This window comes from Arachis stenosperma, chromosome 3, assembly GCF_014773155.1.
Source record: "Arachis stenosperma cultivar V10309 chromosome 3, arast.V10309.gnm1.PFL2, whole genome shotgun sequence".
Taxonomy (NCBI): Eukaryota; Viridiplantae; Streptophyta; class Magnoliopsida; order Fabales; family Fabaceae; genus Arachis; species Arachis stenosperma.
Genome location: NC_080379.1, coordinates 153542110 through 153560091, shown reverse-complemented (window position 1 = coordinate 153560091; position 17982 = coordinate 153542110). Strand labels below are relative to the sequence as shown.

The window sequence follows — 17982 nt, the reverse complement described above, 5'->3', positions numbered from 1 at the left end:
ATTAATATTGATTTCTTATTGAGTTTTCTTTCTATTTTATTAGATGGTGGAGACATGGAAGTTGAAGTAGATATGCCTGATGTTGTAATTGAATCCTCAAATACTTCTTTTGGTGGTATTTTTGAAGATGTTGGCTTTGGATTACCTGTTTATGATGGAGACATCGGAACACTTAATAATGATTATGACTTCTGATGAGTAGTGTCTTTGTTTAGTTGAAGTATTGTTTATTGAATATTGTTTCTTTTGGTTGCAAAACATTGTGTTTGTCATTTATGTGTGTTTTGATATCTTTAGTTATAAACTTTGATATTTGAAGTTGTTTATGACTTTTTAATGATAAATTATGTATTGTTCATTTTGTGAAATTGTTAAATTTTGAATCTTATTAGTTTAAAAATTATTGAATTTAACTTTTTAAAATTATATATTGATTTTTTTTTATAATTTTACTCTATATTTAATTAAACTAGTTCAACCACGGTTCAACCTTAATTAAACCATTGAACCATTAAACCAGTTACTTGACCGATTCGATGATTGGTCCAGTTCTCACAACCTTAGTTGAAAGAAGCAAGTTTTTATGACGAAACAAAATTAATGAAATTTAAAAAGTAAAATCTTGTATATCTATAATAGTATGTACGGGACAAAAGAATTACACACAACAATAAAAATCACTATCTCTTTCTTCATATACGATTCTCTTTTTTCTCTCTTACAAATAAATTGCTATATATATATATATATATATATATATATATATTAGTAGAGATATATAAATTATCTTTATTATATTAAAATAATTATATTGACTAATATTAATATTAAAATCTTCTATTTATATTTTTTATTTTATCTTCTTTATTTATTTTTTTTACAACAAAAATTAGTTATTTTTTATTTAGTAATACATCATTAAACACACACAAATTTGTGTTTGACCACATTGTCTTAACATTTATATTCTCATATAATCATATCTAAGTGCATTTAATGCATTATTTTTATAATTAGAAGGTACGTTTATCTATCTTATGTATATGTTAAAATTATAAATTAAAATTTTTTATTAAAAATATAAAAAAAATAAATTTTTAATATATTTATTTTGTATATATTAAATAAAAAATTTAAAATTTTTTACTAATAATAAATTAATCATATATTCTTAAAACGTATATTAATTAAACCCATAATTAAATTATTGCAACATTTATTACTTTAATGCATGTTTTAAAAATTAATTTCACTGCCACTACAATTTATAATGTCACAATTCAATTGTTTTTTTATATAGTTTAATTTATTTTTAATATGTATTTTATATTAATAATTAATTTTAATAACTAATTTTAATATATATATGTATATATATATCAAATAATTGTTTATATTAATGATTTTGGTGTACGCACGATGTATATAAAAATGATCTAATCTTATATGATAATGTTTGTAATAAAATTATAAAAGTAAAAAAAAAATAAAGATAGAGGAAAAGAAATGTATTGTAATTTGTAAGAGTATGTTGGAAAAAAAATGATGATTAAATAAAGAAAAAAGAAGATAGGAAATGCATGGGATAACGAAGAAAGGCATGACCAAGAGAATCTCTGAAATGGTCCAAGAAGTAACCATAAAGAGAAGACCACCCATCGATTTGTCCGCCAACTGATCACCATCACCATCACCACCACCATTCTTGGGCTGATTCACGATTCACCCAATTCAGCCTCCGATGCTGACTCTTGGGCTGATTCCACCCTCATGACTTTCGCTCCCGCCTTCAGCTTTCTCACCGAACTCGGATGCGGCTACGTCCTCCTCTCCTGCTTCTCGCGCCTCCTCAACCTCCTCGGCATGTTCCTCATGCTCACCTTCTGCATTAAGTTTCTCCGCTTCGCTTGGCACGCCAAGAACCACTTTCGCTTCTTCTGCGATTCCGGTGGCATCCCCAGATACCGTATCATCCTCGATTACGACACTCTTCCAGAACCTCCCAAGTCCAAGGTCGCCGAAATTGACCCTGCCAAATCCCCTTCCATCACCGGCCTTTCCCCCTCCAAGAGAGGCAGTCGAGGCAACGCCTATTCCGAAGAGGCATCCGACACCGAGAGCTTGATTGTTGATGAGGACGACGTGTTCGACGTAATCTCTCTTAGGAGATTGGTCAAGATGGAGCGCCGCAAGGCCAATGTCGCCTGGTCCGACCTCGAGAAGGAGCGCACTGCGGCTGCCTCCTCCGCCGAGGAGGCCATGGCCATGATCCTCCGCCTCCAGAACGAGAAGAGCTCTGCCGAGATCGAATCCAACCAGTTCCGGAGAATGGCGGATGAGAGGCAGGGGTACGAACAGGAATTGATTGAGGAGCTGCAGTGGACGATCAACCAGCATGAGATTCAGAAGAACATTCTCGAAGATCAGATGGGAGTTTACAAGGAGGAGCTGAAGCTATACATCACCGAAGAGGAGCTAAGGGAGCTTGAGCGGCAGCTTGAGGTTGAGTTTGGTTTCGATAATGATGATGTTGGACCACCCCATGACATATACGAGCATGAAGCTGAAGGTGATGCTGATGATGAAAACTCCGGCAATTTTAATGGTGATGAAAACAGCGGTGATGTTGATGCTGATGAGAATAGTGACCGCGGTAGTGTTATTATTGCAGATGATGATGATGATGGTGACTATGATGGTGGTAGTGTCGTTGCAGATGATGACGATGGTGGCAGTGTTGTTGCATATGATGACGATGGTGGTAGTGTTGTTGCTGCAGATGATGACTATGGTAGCAGTGTTGTTGCAGGTAATGACGATGGTGGCAGTGTTGTTGCAGGTAATGACGATGGTGGTAGTGTTGTTGCAGATGATGACCATGGTGGTAGTGTTACTGCAGATGATGACCATGGTGGTAGTGCTGCTGCAGATGATGACGATGGTGGTAGTGTTATAGCAGATGATGACGATGGTGGTAGTGCTGCTGCAGATGATGATGATGATGGTGGTAGTGTTACTGCAGATGATGACCATGGTGGTAGTGTTACTGCAGATGATGACGATGGTGGTAGTGTTGGCTCAGGTGATGACGACCCAGAACCAGAGGATCGTTCGGATCATGCAGTAGTTAGCTCCCCTAAAACCCAATCACGGGAATTGTAAGTTTTTTTTCTTTTTTTTTTTTTTTGGAAAAGATAGATACAGAGAAAATGCTTTTTTGCATTAGTTTTTGTTTTGAACTGTTTTGGTTTCTCAACTGTAAATTGTATTTACACATAATTGAGTTAATCAATAATAATGCTGAAGGCGGCTTACATAGATAGATATACATTTAATGTGTGTGTATATCTTGCATGCTCAACTTTAAGGTTTACATATAAATTTAGTGGGGCACTTTAGGATCTGATGCTTTGGGGGTATGTAATCAAGTACTGTGCATGCAATGGGTGTGGTGGGTTAGTCTCTCTTACCTTACTGGAGTATCTGCCAATCGGGATTTTGGAGGGGAACTGGGAAAGGACGAGTAAAAGGGATGTCCCTTTACACTTCAAACAACCCTCTAAGCGTTTGATTTTGGCTCTTCTTGCTCTAGGATCTCAAAGTTCTTATTTTGTTCTCGAGTACACTCTACAAAGATAGTTTCATATCACAGTTTAACTATGATGACTGAATTGCGTTGATCAACTTGTGTCGCAAGAATCTAAATGCTTATAGGCTGGGATATGCTGTTGACAATGATGTATTCGCCCAAAGTTTCAGGTTTACTTGTGTAACTTTGTTTCATGAATTGCATATTTTTAACACTTGAACATGCTGCAGGGATTATTTCATTATTTGAAGTAGACATATTAAATTAGTAAATTAGCCTCAACTGCCAGGTTTATTGGTTTGTGTGTGATGAATTTCATGAATTTCATAGAGCAATTAAAATTGCAAGGGGCAGCATATCTATTGGTTTAATTGGCCGCAACCAGTACTGTGTATGCCGTGGCTATATTTACTCCATATGCAAGGACCTTTTATTCAGTTTGTGTTCTCTCTTTTGCCTGGGGAGAAAAGAGCCCAAATAGGGGAGGGTTAATCACACACATACTTTGGGGAAATAACTGCAGCATGGATGCCAGTGTTTTTCGCGTACGTTATTTTCCTTGTACAAAGTGCTTTATTACGTTATTTCTTTATGCCAGATGATATAAGCTGCTTCTCTTAATATCAAAAGCAGTACAACCAAGAATCATGAAATGGGGTTCTTCCAAAAATACATGGTAACGATAATAATGCAATACCATTAAGAAGTTGTGTTTACACCCGCTGTACGATTTCAAAGACTATGTTCCTGTCCTTCCAAATCTCTGCCAATCGTGAGATCCAATAGGAAGAGGTATTGTGTTGAAGGCTGGAGCTATGCCTGCCATCCAAATCACCAAGTGCCCAAAATGATGAGGTTGCAGGTACACAAGCAGTGACCATAAATAACACTCAGCGGATAGATCATAGATGCTACCCGAGACATACTGCATGCAAAGTACAATCAAGAGCCATCTTTTGAAATTCTATTCAAGTTTTTGGGCTAGTGCTAATTTTATCAACGAAAGAAAAAGTATATATGAATGTTTTATATCAATCATCAAATTATACACCAATAAAGCCTTCTAAAAATATTTGTGCCTGATGTTACCAAGTTACAATACGAACATACTTGGCAAAATTAAATGCTAACCGGTAGTATAATCGAATCAATTTGTAACTGCATAATATTAATATATAATTTATTATAAGATTTAAATTTCAAAATTTTAATTGACGACGATAAGTAATAATTAACAAATCATTAAACCTAATACTAGGTAAGTTGGTATACATCCAAATCAATTACTAATATAAAATATATGTTAGAATATAAAATAATATGTAATACATATTAAAAGTGAAAACAACACATATATTTAAATATAATATATAATGATTAATTTTAATAACTGATTTTGAGGACAAAACACTCATATAAATCAAAGTCGTTCCAATATTACATAAATCACTTAGCTAAAAACGTTACTGTAATGTTTCAATGTAATGTTTCAATGCATGTTATTATATAAATCAAATCGGATCCATTAGAATTACAAATTGAAATAGTAAATTGAATTGGATCCTATCGAATTAGTATGGTATTTGATTAATCAAAATATGCAGATTCAATTTACTAATACTAATGAGCACATGATTTAGCACATAGTTTTGAATTCACTCATAGTAAATCGATACAATCTATATCAAGATCCATAGTAAATCGATACAATCCATATTAAATAATTGGCTAAATCGAAACGGGTTATATCGATTTATTATGGGTGCATTCCAAACAATGTGCTAAACCATGTGCTCATTAGTAAATCGAATCTGCATATTTCGATGAACCAAATACCATACAAATTCGATAGGCTCCAATTCGATTTATTACTTCAATTTGTAATTTAAATGAGTCTCATTCAATTTATATAATAACATGCATTGGGACATTACGGTAACATTTTTAACTTTGGGTGATTTATGTAATATTGAGATGACTTTAGTTTATATTAGTGTTTTGTCCTGATTTTGATGTATATAATATCTTTTAATATTTTAAATATTAAAACATATGATTTTATAATTAAGTATACTAAGTGTACATTAAAATTAGTTATCAATTTAAAACACACATTAAAATAAAAATATACATAATAACTGATTTAATAGCTAATTTTTTATGTGTATATAACCTTTTTATTATAAAAAATAATACAAATTATTTTTAATATTAATGTTAGATCTTGCTAATATGTATCTTAATATATATATATATATATATATATATACCAAAGATAAAGGGACTCGAACTCATAACCTCTAAATAAATATGAAGAGATTATGACGTAGCATCTTAATAATATAATTTAAAAACACTAAAAAACAATATTTTATAAAAAAATTATTAAAATAGTTTCTTTTTTACATTGTTAATGTAATAAATATATAAAAAAATTAAAAAAATTTCTATTATTATAATGTTAAAATATACTCTCAATAGGCACAAACTTAAATTCATTAACCTTATATAATAGTATATAAAGACATTTGATACTTATTTATGGATTTCATTAATCATTACTTATTTTCGCTTTTCGCTTTTCTCTTTCCATTTTTTTTTCAATCCAATAATAATTGAGTAGTTATAATAGCTGAAATTTTAATTTAATTTTTAAAATTTTTTTATATTACAATTTTAAATAAATTGATTAATTTTACAAAATTTATATTCGGAATCGATAATTTTATTTAAACTTTATTACGATCTCATATTTTGCATATTTAATTTACTTTTCTAATTTTGGTTAAAATTAGATCATTGTGTCGGAAATATTTTTTCGAAATGATAATTCACGTTTATTAGAAAATCTTTGAATAAAAGGAGCCACTTAAATAAAGACGCTTAAAACGTCTTTTTTTAAAGATATTTTTCTATAATTAAAATTTAACATATATAATCAATTAAATCATGTTAGTTTTGTCAAAATTAGACTAGACAAATTGATTTAACCGAAAAAATAGTAAATCAAATCTTGAACTAGTCTAAATTGTAATTATTTTTTATAAAAAATTATTACAATACCCTTATTATAAATAATGATTAAAATACTCTTATTATATATATATTAATTTTAAAAATTCTAAATCCTAACCCTACGATAGAAAAATAAAGGACTAAAATTTAGAATTTTCAAAATTAATATATAATAGAAGTATTTTAGTCATTTTCTATAATATGGTATTGTAGTCATTTTTTATAAAAAAAATAAAATTAATTTAGACTCGTTCAAGATTTAATTCACCATTTTTTGGTCAAATCAATTTGTCTAGCTTAATTTTGACAAAAATAACACGATTTAATCGATTATATTTGTTAAATTTTAATTATTAAAAAATATCTTTATAAAAAGATATTTTTAGCGTCTTTATCTGAGTGGCTACCTTGAATATTATTCTATTTTAACAAATATTATTCTATTTAATACTATAAAAAAAGTATATTGGCCACTTTAATTGTTACAGGTCAACTTCCATCTACAATAGTAGAATGCCTAAATTGAGATATATTCATCAAACAAACGATCAATAAAACACTCCTATGTACTTTCTCATTTTGGGTCCATTTATACATAAAATAAATTATACATAAAGAAAAAAAGAAGAAGAAAAGAAGAGTTGAAATAGTAAAAACGATAAAAATCACGATTCTTATAATTTTGTGTGGACATTTATATATAGTAGACCAGACAACTATTATCTAACAAAATTAATTTGTCTTTATTCACTCAACTTGAATAAGTAAAAAATTATCTTATTTTAATTTAGTCCTTAATGCACATGATATGAATTTTGCTCAATATATATGATTTGATTTAATTATTAGTTGAAAATATCTCAGTTGCCTATTTTATTCATAAATTTATTATTTTAATGACTAATAAATTAATCAAATTAATTAATTAGTACACACAATAAATTTTATTTAATAAATTAAAAAATACTAACAGAATATTAAAATAAATAAATTAGAAAATACTACCAAATTAAATTGATATAAATTATAATAAATTATATGATATTTAAATATCTAATAAAATTAATTAATTAATATAACTAGTTTATCGTAATAACTTGTATTTAATGAGTTAAAAGAAATAAATCGGAAAACACTCTCATAAACATGCCACGTCAACTCCATCATTAAATGTAGAAATATAATTTTTATATAATAGAATATGTTGAATTAAGAAATTAACTAAATCAATTAGTGATGACAAACATTATTTTTGGGCAAAATAAATAATTAGTGTTGATTAATTGTATTTACTTTTTTACTAATTGTTTATTGTTGCAAGCCAAAATTTCAATAGCCCAAATGAAATAAAAAGCAATTAGCAAGGATGATTGGGTTGAAAGATAGAAGCCAAAGAAATCAGATGGGCCAAACGGGTTACATGAACCAAACCGATCCAAGCCCGTATCCATCCCACAAAGCTTCTCTTGTAAGATTGAATTCTTCACTCCTCCAAAGTGTGCAACGTATCTCTTCTCTCTTACCAAGTTAAATCAGCTTCAGAAAAGTAAGAAAGAGAACGAGAGTGAAAGAGCTTCTTCACCAAGCAAATCACCAAAGAAGCAAGAAAGAGAAACTAAGCTTGAAAGGCAGAAGTCATCTCAACAAATCCAAACCAAATCAAACTCAGGTTATAGGTAAATCTTTTCCTCATACATGCAACTCGGTTCATCTCTTCTTCCCAACTCTATGCTCTATCCAAAAATGGCATTCAAGGAAAAGTTGTTTTCTGCCCTATTCTGTTTCACATCTACGGTCACAAGTGATACTTGGGAACCAAGTAGTTTTTCAATGGCTAAGATCAAGTTGACCATGAGAAGATTTCTATGGTTACTGCTTTGTGGCTTTCGGTCAAGATGAGAAAGTCAGAGGAAAAGTTTCTACTCTGGGGATTAAGGTGAAAAAGTGAAGCTGTGGGTTGGTGAAGCTTAAGGCTCAAGGTGTTGACATTGGAAGAAGAACCCAGTAACATGCAAGGAGATAAAAGAAGATTTTCTGTTCATTCAAAAAAAAAGGAGAAAAAACCAGAGTTAGTGAGTTGTGTTTTGTAAAGTTCTTCTACTTGGATAATGCTCTCTTTCAAAGAAGCATTCGGCCAACACTGAAGAACTATATCTGATGTTTGCAAATCTGGTTTTGCACATAGCAAAGAGGCTGCTGATGAAGTCAATCTCCTTCATGTTTTACTGATTGTAATGTACTTTTCAAGTTTATCTTTCTGTAATTTCTTGTGAGAAAAGGCATTGTGAGAAAGCTCAAGTAAAAGCCATGAGTGAAAAAAGGCTGAGTGATACACTTGAGAGAAAAGCCTAGAGTTAATTTTCTGATTTCTTTAGGTTGGCTAAGTGTCTTGTATCTTGTACCTGTTTGGTATCCCTTTCTTAGTTGGGTTATCACTAAGAGTAAATAGTTAGGAGTTAGCATAGCCAATGTCAAGTTAGGATAGAACTTGAGTATGAAATTGGTGTATGTAATTCTGTTAACTATAGTGAAATTCTTCCATAATTGTGGAGGGGACTGGATGTAGGTTGCATAGCACAAGGCAACCGAACCAGGATACATGCTGGTGTTTGCTTTTCTCTTCCCTGCTGAGTTTTGTTTTCTGATATTCATGAGACAAAAATAAATTGTCTCATAAATTTCTGCTGCTGAGTTCAAACAGAATCAGAATTGCAATTTTGTTTAAAAAGGTCATAACAGCAACTTAAAAAGAAGGCATAGATTCAACCCCCCTTCTCTAAGCCTACCAGAACCTTCAATTAGTATCAGGAGCTGAGGTCTCAAGAATCAAGCTTAACCGCTTGGAGCCAAGATCCAATGGCAAACAACTTGGGCACAACCACAGTTACTTACACCCTCACTGAAGGCCAGTCAAACAACCGGTCACCTTTCTTCAACGGGAAGAACTATTCCTACTGGAAAGAAAGGATAAGGATCTTCATCCAATCCATTGACTACAACATATGGAAGATCGTTGTAAGCGGTCCAAAGATCCCAACAAAAACAAGTGTTGATGGAGTGGTGACTCCAAAAGAAGAAGCTGAATGGAATGAAGATGATAAGAAGAAAATAGAGCTGAATGCTAAAGCAATCAACCTTCTTCACTGTGCTATCAGCTTTGAAGAGTACCGGAAGGTGTCTAGATGCAAGACAGCCAAAGAAATCTGGGAAAAACTCCAGGTTACACACGAAGGCACCAAACAAGTAAAAGAAACAAGGATTGATATACTGCGAAAAGAGTACGAGATGTTTAGCATGAAGGATGGAGAAAGCATTGATGAAGCGTTTGAGAGATTCTCAATCATAATCAACAACCTTGATGCTCTGGGTACAAACTATGCAGAACAAACCTTGGTGAGAAAACTCCTTAGAAGCCTCACAAAAGAGTGGGAAAACACTGCCACTGTCCTAACCGAGAGTAACAACATAAGTCCCATAACCTATGATGAGCTGAGAGGAAAACTCCTTGCCTATGAAGCCACACACACAAACACAGACTCAAAGAAAAAGGAAATAGCCCTCAAGTCACAAATAGAACCAAAAGAGAGTGAGTCTAGTGATGGTATTTCAGATGACGAGCTTTTATTTTTTGCTAGGAGATTTAGAAGGTTAATGAAGAGCAAGGGCAAATACAAGGGTTCAAGTTCAAAGGAGCACAAGATAGACTTGAGCAAGGTGACGTGTCATCATTGTAAGGAGGCTGGACACTTTAAGTCAAATTGTCCAAAGCTCAAAAAGGAGGACAAAGGAAAGAAGGAAAGGAAGAGAGTACTCATGGCAGCTTGGGAGGATCTTGAGAATGACTCAAATGAAGAAGAAGAATCTGACGAAGATGATAAAGACTGCTTCATGGCTGGAAACAACAATCTTGATGAGGTAAACTATTATGATTTGACCATTGAGGACTTGCATGCTATTATTGATGATCTCACTTTAAACACATCAAAACTGCTTGATAAATACAATGAATGTAGATCTGAAAGAGATGTGTTAAGAGCTGAAAATAATTTTTTAAAAGAAAAAGTGAAGGAAACTGAATGTGCTTTGGACATCATTGAAGAAAACAGATTTCTAAAATCTGAACTTGAAAAATTAAAAGGAAAGCACATTGTGGATCATTCTTATGAGTTAATTGCTGAAAATGAAAGATTAAATGATAAGATTAAAAGGCTGAATGGTGACTTAGCAAAATTTGCTCAAGGTTCCAAAAACTTGGACAAATTACTTGCAAGTCAAAGACCATTGTTTGAAAAATCTGGTTTAGGCTACATAGCCAAGGAATATGCAGTTTCTAATACTTTCTCTATAAAATTTGTGGCTTCTTCATCGAATATCAAATCCATACCAAGCAAATCAGGTATCGGATATGTTTCAACTTGTGAAGAAAAATTTGATGAAGCAAACATAAGTGAAACTGAGCCTTCACCAAGAACTGGTCCGACTCCAAACCGGCCAGGTTTTGGTTACATTTCAAAAAATGAGGATGCTTTCAAGAAACCAATATTTTACAACAAAACCTCATTTTCGAAAGGTAAAAATATTCAAAAAAATTCTGGTGAAAACATTTTTGCAAAGAGGAATAATTATAACAAAAAATCAGTTTGTCAAAACAAATGCATCTCCTCCAAAAACCAGAAAATTCCAACCATTTAATCATTTCAAGCAATATAACTCACCTCAATTTCAGCGGCACACATAAGAAAATCATTGTGTTAATTGCAAGAAATTTGGTCACTCATATGCACAATGCTTTATTGAAAAAAGAGTTGTTGGAAATAAAGTTTACAATATTATTTGTGATTTCAATGCACTTGGGCAACCAAGATGGATTAACTTCAAAGGATCCAAATTAATTTGGATACCTAAGGCTACTTGAAACTCATCATGCAGATTTGCCTAGCATCCAAGAACAAAAAGGACATGTGGTACATGGATAGTAGATGTTCAAGGCACATGACTGGAAGGTCAACCTACTTCATCAAACTAAATAAGTATGATTGAGGTTTTGTGACCTTTGGAGATGATGGTAAAGGTAAAATCATTGCTGTTGGAAAAGTAGGTAATGAGCAATCTACTTTCATTGATGATGTACTTTTGGTATGTGGTTTAAAGCACAATCTTTTGAGTATAAGTCAGCTGTGTGATTTAGGATATTTAGTTGTTTTCAAAATGTTTGAATGCTGTGTTGTTAATGAAAAGACAAATGAAGTGATGTTTGTTGCCAAGCGTTTCAATAATATGTATGGACTCACTCTTGATGAACTAAAGGATCAAAATGTAGCTTGTCTTCACTCTAAAGAATCTGAAAAGTGGTTATGGCACAAGAGATTGGGCCATGCAAGTATGTTTCAAATAAACAAACTTGTAAAGAAAGAATTAGTAAGAGGTCTCCCTTTGATAAAGTTTGACAAAGACATCACTTGTGATGCTTGCCAAATGGGAAAACAAACAAAAAGTTCTTTTAAACCAAAGAAAGACATCTCTACTAAAAGACCACTTGAGTTGCTACACATTGATTTATTTGGTCCAACAAGGACTCAAAGCTTAGGTGGTAAACATTATGGTTTAGTAATTGTGGATGACTATACTAGGTTTTGTTGGGTTTTATTTCTTGCACACAAAAATGAAGCATTTTCGGCCTTTGAACCTTTCTGCAAGAAAATTCAAAATGAAAAGGATTTGAAAATCTTTTCTATAAGAAGTGATCATGGAACTGAATTTGAAAATAATTTGTTTGAAAACTTTTGTGAGGAATTTGGAATATCTCACAACTTCTCTTGTCCAAGAACACCACAACAAAATGGTGTTGTGGAAAGAAGAAATAGAAGCATACAAGAGATGACAAGAGCTATGCTTTGTGAGAGTAATGTTCCAAAATTCCTTTGGGCTGAAGCGGTTAACACAGCTTGCCATATTTTAACTAGAACAATCATAAGAAAATTTTTAAAGAAAACCCCTTATGAACTTTGGAAAGGCTACCCCCCAAACTTAGATTACTTGCACATCTTTGGATGCAAAGGTTTTGTTTTAAATAACAAAGAAAATTTGGGTAAATTTGATCCAAAGGCTTATGAGTGTGTGTTTGTAGGATATTCCACAACTAATAAAGCATATAGGGTTTATCATCAAGATGCTAGAATTATTGAGGAGTCCATACATGTTACATTTTGTGATACTAACTTGGTGCAAAACATGTTGGAAGATTGTGATGCAGGAAATCAAGCTCAAAAGGAGGATGAAACTGCTCAAAATAATGGAAAAGAAAATTCTGGACAAGCTGAACCAGAAACTGCAAATGCTGAAAATTCAAGAGACAATTCCATTTTGTCTCATGAATCTGAAGGAAATCCTGCAGCCAGTAGCGCCCAGAATCCCTTGGTGACTGAATCTTCCTCCAAGTCCACCAGACCTCGTGAGTGGAGATTCTTGAAGAATTATCCTGAGGAATTTGTCATTGGAGACGTCTCTCATGGAGTGCAAACAAGGTCTTCCACTAGAAAGACAAATGAAGGATCCAACATTGCCCTTCTATCACAGATAGAGCCTCAAAATGTTAAGGAAGCACTTAGTGACCCATCTTGGGTTAAAGCTATGGAGGATGAGCTTCTTTAGTTTGAAAAGAACCAAGTATGGACTTTGGTTCCAAGGCCAAGTGGAAAGAAAGTGACCGGCACCAAGTGGATATTTCGGAACAAGTTGGGAGAAGATGGTAGCATTACAAGAAATAAGGCAATGATAGTGGCTCAAGGATATGACCAAGAAGAAGGAATAGACTTTGATGAATCTTTCGCCCCTGTTGCCCGAATGAAAGCCATAAGACTTCTCTTAGCTTATGCTGCATTTTGTGGTTTTAAATTATATCAAATGGATGTGAAATGTGCATTTTTGAATGGTGTGATAGATAGAGAAGTGTATGTGGAGCAGCCTCCTGGTTTTGAAAATAAAGTACATTCTAATCATGTTTTCAAATTGTCTAAAGCTCTCTATGGTTTAAGACAAGCTCCTAGAGCTTGGTATGAGAGACTTAGCTCTTTTCTTTTGAAAAATGGTTTTCAAAGAGGCACCACTGACACAACTCTATTCATCAAAAACTCAAATGATTCTTTTATTCTAGTCCAAATATATGTTGATGACATTATTTTTGGATCAGCAAATGAATCCTTTTGTTCTGAATTTGAAAAACTCATGACAAGTGAATTTGACATGAGTATGATGGGTGAACTTAACTTCTTCCTTGGGCTGCAAATTAAACAAACTGAAAAAGGTATCTTCATTCATCAAGAAAAGTATGCCAAGGAATTAGTTAAGAAATTTGGTATGGAAAATGCCAAACCCATGGGAACACCCATGCATCCTAGTTCTAAGTTAGATAAGGGAGAAACTGAAAAAGATGTTGATGAGACTAGGTATAGAGGAATGATTGGTTCTCTTATGTACTTAACTTCCTCTAGACCCGATATTGTGCAAAGTGTTGGATTGTGTTCTAGGTTCCAATCCAAACCTAAAGAGTCACATCTTTCGGCAGTTAAAAGGATCATTAGATATGTTCATGGCACATCTAATTTTGGTCTTTGGTATCCTAAGATTGATGATTTTTCTGCAGTTGGTTATTGTGATGCAGATTTTGCTGGTGATAGAGTTGATAGAAGGAGCACTTCTGGTTTATGTTGCTTCCTTGGAAAGTCCTTAAATGTTTGGTCAAGTAAGAAGCAACCAACAGTGGCCTTATCCACTGCAGAGGCTGAGTATATAGCTGTTTCTTCTTGTTGTTCTCAGCTTTTATGGTTAAAAACACAACTTGCTGATTACAAATTAAAGGCTGAAAATATTCCCTTGATATGTGATAATATGAGTGCCATTAATATTTCTAAAAATCCAGTTTTGCACTCAAGGACGAAGCATATTGAAGTGAAATTTCACTCAATAAGAGAACATGTCCAAAAAGGGGATATTAGTATTCAATTTGTTAAATCTGAGGAGCAATTAGCTGATATTTTTACAAAACCATTAGCTGAGGATAGATTCTGTATGCTTAGGACTTGTCTAGGAATTTTGAGTTATGATTCTTTATTTGAAAATTGATGATGTATTTGCTGGAGATGTTTGTCTCATAAACAGGTATGAGGCAATTCTGGGCAGGTGATGAACGTCTCCATCAAGCCAGCGTGTTCTGGGCTTGTTTCAAATGAAAGATAATCTGGGCCAATCTCAAAATCAGATCTAGAGTGGTCCATTGTGCTTCCTTAAATCCAACTATCTCTGGACCCATATGTGAATGTTATATTTTTAATGGGTTGTGTGTCTTTTTTTTTAAATAATTCTTCATTTAATGTTTATAATCCAAAAGATTTTTCAGTTTATTTTTTGGTTTTTCAAAATTTAAAATTTATTTCCTATTTTATTTTCAAATCAAATCAAATCTTAAATTTATGAGGTCAGGTCTTTTCATGTCATTTCAAAAGGTGATGCAGTTGCATGGTTTTGGAAAACCACTTTTGGGTACGGTTACCAACACTCCCTTTCTTCCTTCCATAGCTTCTCCTCAAACCCTTCGGTTTCTTCCCTCTCACTCCACTATCTCTCTTCCATCAAAAGCATCATTTTAACCAAAATGGGAAAGAAAGTCATTGCTACAAGAGCACCTCGTGAGAAAATCCATAAACTTCCAGGATATCCTAGACCATCAACCCGTTCTCAAGACACCACTTTCACTCCCTCACCTGCTCCTCCTACTTCTCCTCCACGTACTATTCCCATGGCGCGAACCAAGACTACTCCAAGGTACCCTGCTCCTGCCAAACCGACGCCACCATCGAAGGCAACGCCATCCAAACCAAGTTCCACAAAACCTAGTTCATCCAAGGGTAAGCGTCCTGCTGTTGAAGAGCCTGTTCCTAAACCTACAAAACCTAAGTCAAGGTCTGTTCCTGTGCGTTCACAAAGAGGTAACCCTCATCACCCTCTCAAATCTGTTAGCGAACCAGACATTGATCCCTTTGCTCACAAATCACACTTCATGATATCTCACTCAGACTTTAACCCCCATCGTTTCAAATCTGCCATGAACCATGATTTCTATGAGGAGTTATTAAGTATCGCACTCTTTGTCCATCTTTTCTTGCTGATTTACCTGATTTAAAAAAGAAAGGTTTTTCTTTTGTTGAAAATCTGGAATTTTTTGACTGGAATCACCTTTTCAAAATCAAAAAACCAGTATATCCTAAGTTAGTCAAAGAATTTTATGCAAACATGACTTACCATGAAGGAAGTGTGCATTCTTATGTTAAGGGCAGAGACATTATCTTGAATAATGAGACAATCAGTGACTCCTTGAAGTACACTGATGTAAGGCCGTGTGCTTACACATCTGTGAAGTGGGATGAAGGTGTTGGTATCTTTTACCATGATGCTTTGGCTCACATTTGTGAACATGTTTCATTAATCGATGGCATCACACCCACTCACAAAGCCCTCGGATATGAACGTGCTCAGTTGCACCGTATTGTCAACCATATTTTAATTCCTCAAAGTGGTTCATATCAAAGGGTTTCTTACACGGACACACTTGTTTTGTATCCCCTAATCACTAAAACAGAAATCTCTTTTGCCTATTTGATGGCTAGATACATGTTTGATTCTGTTAGAAGTGTGAAAGATAAAGCACTACCTTATGGCATGTTTTTAACTTGCATATTTGAAAATTTTGGTGTTGACCTGTCAAATGAGGATTATGAAAACAGACATTCATACCTAAAAGGGGGTGGTTCAGTGAAACAGCAAAAAGGCCCAACTAGATCTGAGAGAGTGGTTCTAGATGATGATGATGAAGAGTTCATTCCAGATGACTCTCCTCCTCCTTCCACCGAAGGTACTTCCATCTCCATTGGGAAGAAATCCGCTTTGCTGAATGTGGTCAAGGATGTCGCTCAAGAGTTTGTATCCCAATCAAATCACTTGATTGCCATGAGCAAGGAACAAAGGAAACTAGCTAGCAAGCATGAAAACTTTCTGAAGAAATCAAGGGATAGAGTGGCTGTGCTCATGACCTTCATTGATAACCTTCAAAATGATGAAGACATTGCCACTGATGTTGAAGAGGAAGCTGCTTCGGAGGAAAATGGTTCTGATGCCTAGAATTTGTCTCATAAAAACTGCTGCTGCTGCTCTCTTTTTGTCTCATGTATTCTGTTTATTTTGCTACCTTTGATATTTGGATGACTGTAATAACCTTAGATTCTGATGCACTTATGGTAGTTTAGTTAGTTACTTGGACTATGCACTAACCTTTCTTGCAGGGTTTCTAGTGATGTTTTTGTTGATCCGCCTTTGATGACAAAAGGGGGAGTAATAGCTATGATCTTTCTGATTAGAACTGAACTTTATTTTGCAAATTGCTTTTGTTTTACAATATGCTGTTGCTGCTGTCATGATAGGAAATACTGGACTGAATATGTGTTGCTGGTTATACAGAATCCCTTAGTCAAGTTACATCTTGAATAGCTATTTTTTAAGCTTAATGTAAACAGGAACAAAAAGGAAAGAGCATAGATTCAGGGGGAGCTACTCTTGAAAAGGAAAGGGGGAGCAACGCAAGAGCAAATAAAAATCAAAGGGAGTTTCTAAACCTTACTCAAATACAATTCCTTTTGATTATTGCTTAAACCATGTTTGTCATCAAGGGGGAGATTGTTGAGTTAAGAAATTAACTAAATCAATTAGTGATGACAAACATTATTTTTGGGCAAAATAAATAATTAGTGTTGATTAATTGTATTTACTTTTTTACTAATTGTTTATTGTTGCAGGCCAAAATTTCAATAGCCCAAATGAAATAAAAAGCAATTAGTAAGGATGATTGGGCTGAAAGATAGAAGCCAAAGAAATCAGATGGGCCAAACGGGTTACATGAACCAAACCGATCCAAGCCCGTATCCATCCCACAAAGCTTCTCTTGTAAGATTGAATTCTTCACTCCTCCAAAGTGTGCAACGTATCTCTTCTCTCTTACCAAGTCAAATCAGCTTCAGAAAAGTAAGAAAGAGAACGAGAGTGAAAGAGTTTCTTCACCAAGCAAATCACCAAAGAAGCAAGAAAGAGAAACTAAGCTTGAAAGGCAGAAGTCATCTCAACAAATCCAAACCAAATCAAGCTTAGGTTATAGGTAAATCTTTTCCTCATACATGCAACTCGGTCTCATCTCTTCTTCCCAACTCTCTGCTCTATCCAAAAATGGCATTCAAGGGAAAGTTGTTTTCTGCCCTATTCTGTTTCACATCTACGGTCACAAGTGATACTTGGGGACCAAGTAGTTTTTCAATGGCTAAGATCAAGTTGACCAT

At 33.8% G+C, this 17982-nt stretch overlaps 2 protein-coding genes across 4 annotated transcripts; both read left to right on the top strand.

Annotated features, from left to right (window-relative positions):
• Positions 1–1595: 1595 nt before the first annotated feature.
• LOC130967878 (uncharacterized) lies at positions 1596–4646 on the top strand. 3 transcript variants are annotated; one of them, XM_057892915.1, is made up of 2 exons: positions 1596–3158; positions 4188–4646. In XM_057892915.1, exons 1-2 carry the CDS (start codon positions 1771–1773, stop codon positions 4189–4191), a joined length of 1392 nt encoding a protein of 463 aa, XP_057748898.1. In that variant the 5' UTR covers positions 1596–1770; the 3' UTR covers positions 4192–4646. The 3 variants fall into 3 exon arrangements, with proteins under 3 accessions (XP_057748898.1, XP_057748896.1, XP_057748897.1); XM_057892913.1 differs by lacking the exon at positions 4188–4646 and adding an exon at positions 3920–4181; XM_057892914.1 differs by lacking the exon at positions 4188–4646 and adding an exon at positions 3369–3862.
• A 10608-nt stretch (positions 4647–15254) lies between these two features.
• LOC130966927 (extensin-like) lies at positions 15255–15782 on the top strand. Its single transcript, XM_057891746.1, has one exon. It carries the CDS (start codon positions 15255–15257, stop codon positions 15780–15782), a length of 528 nt encoding a protein of 175 aa, XP_057747729.1.
• The last annotated feature ends 2200 nt before the right edge of the window (positions 15783–17982 follow it).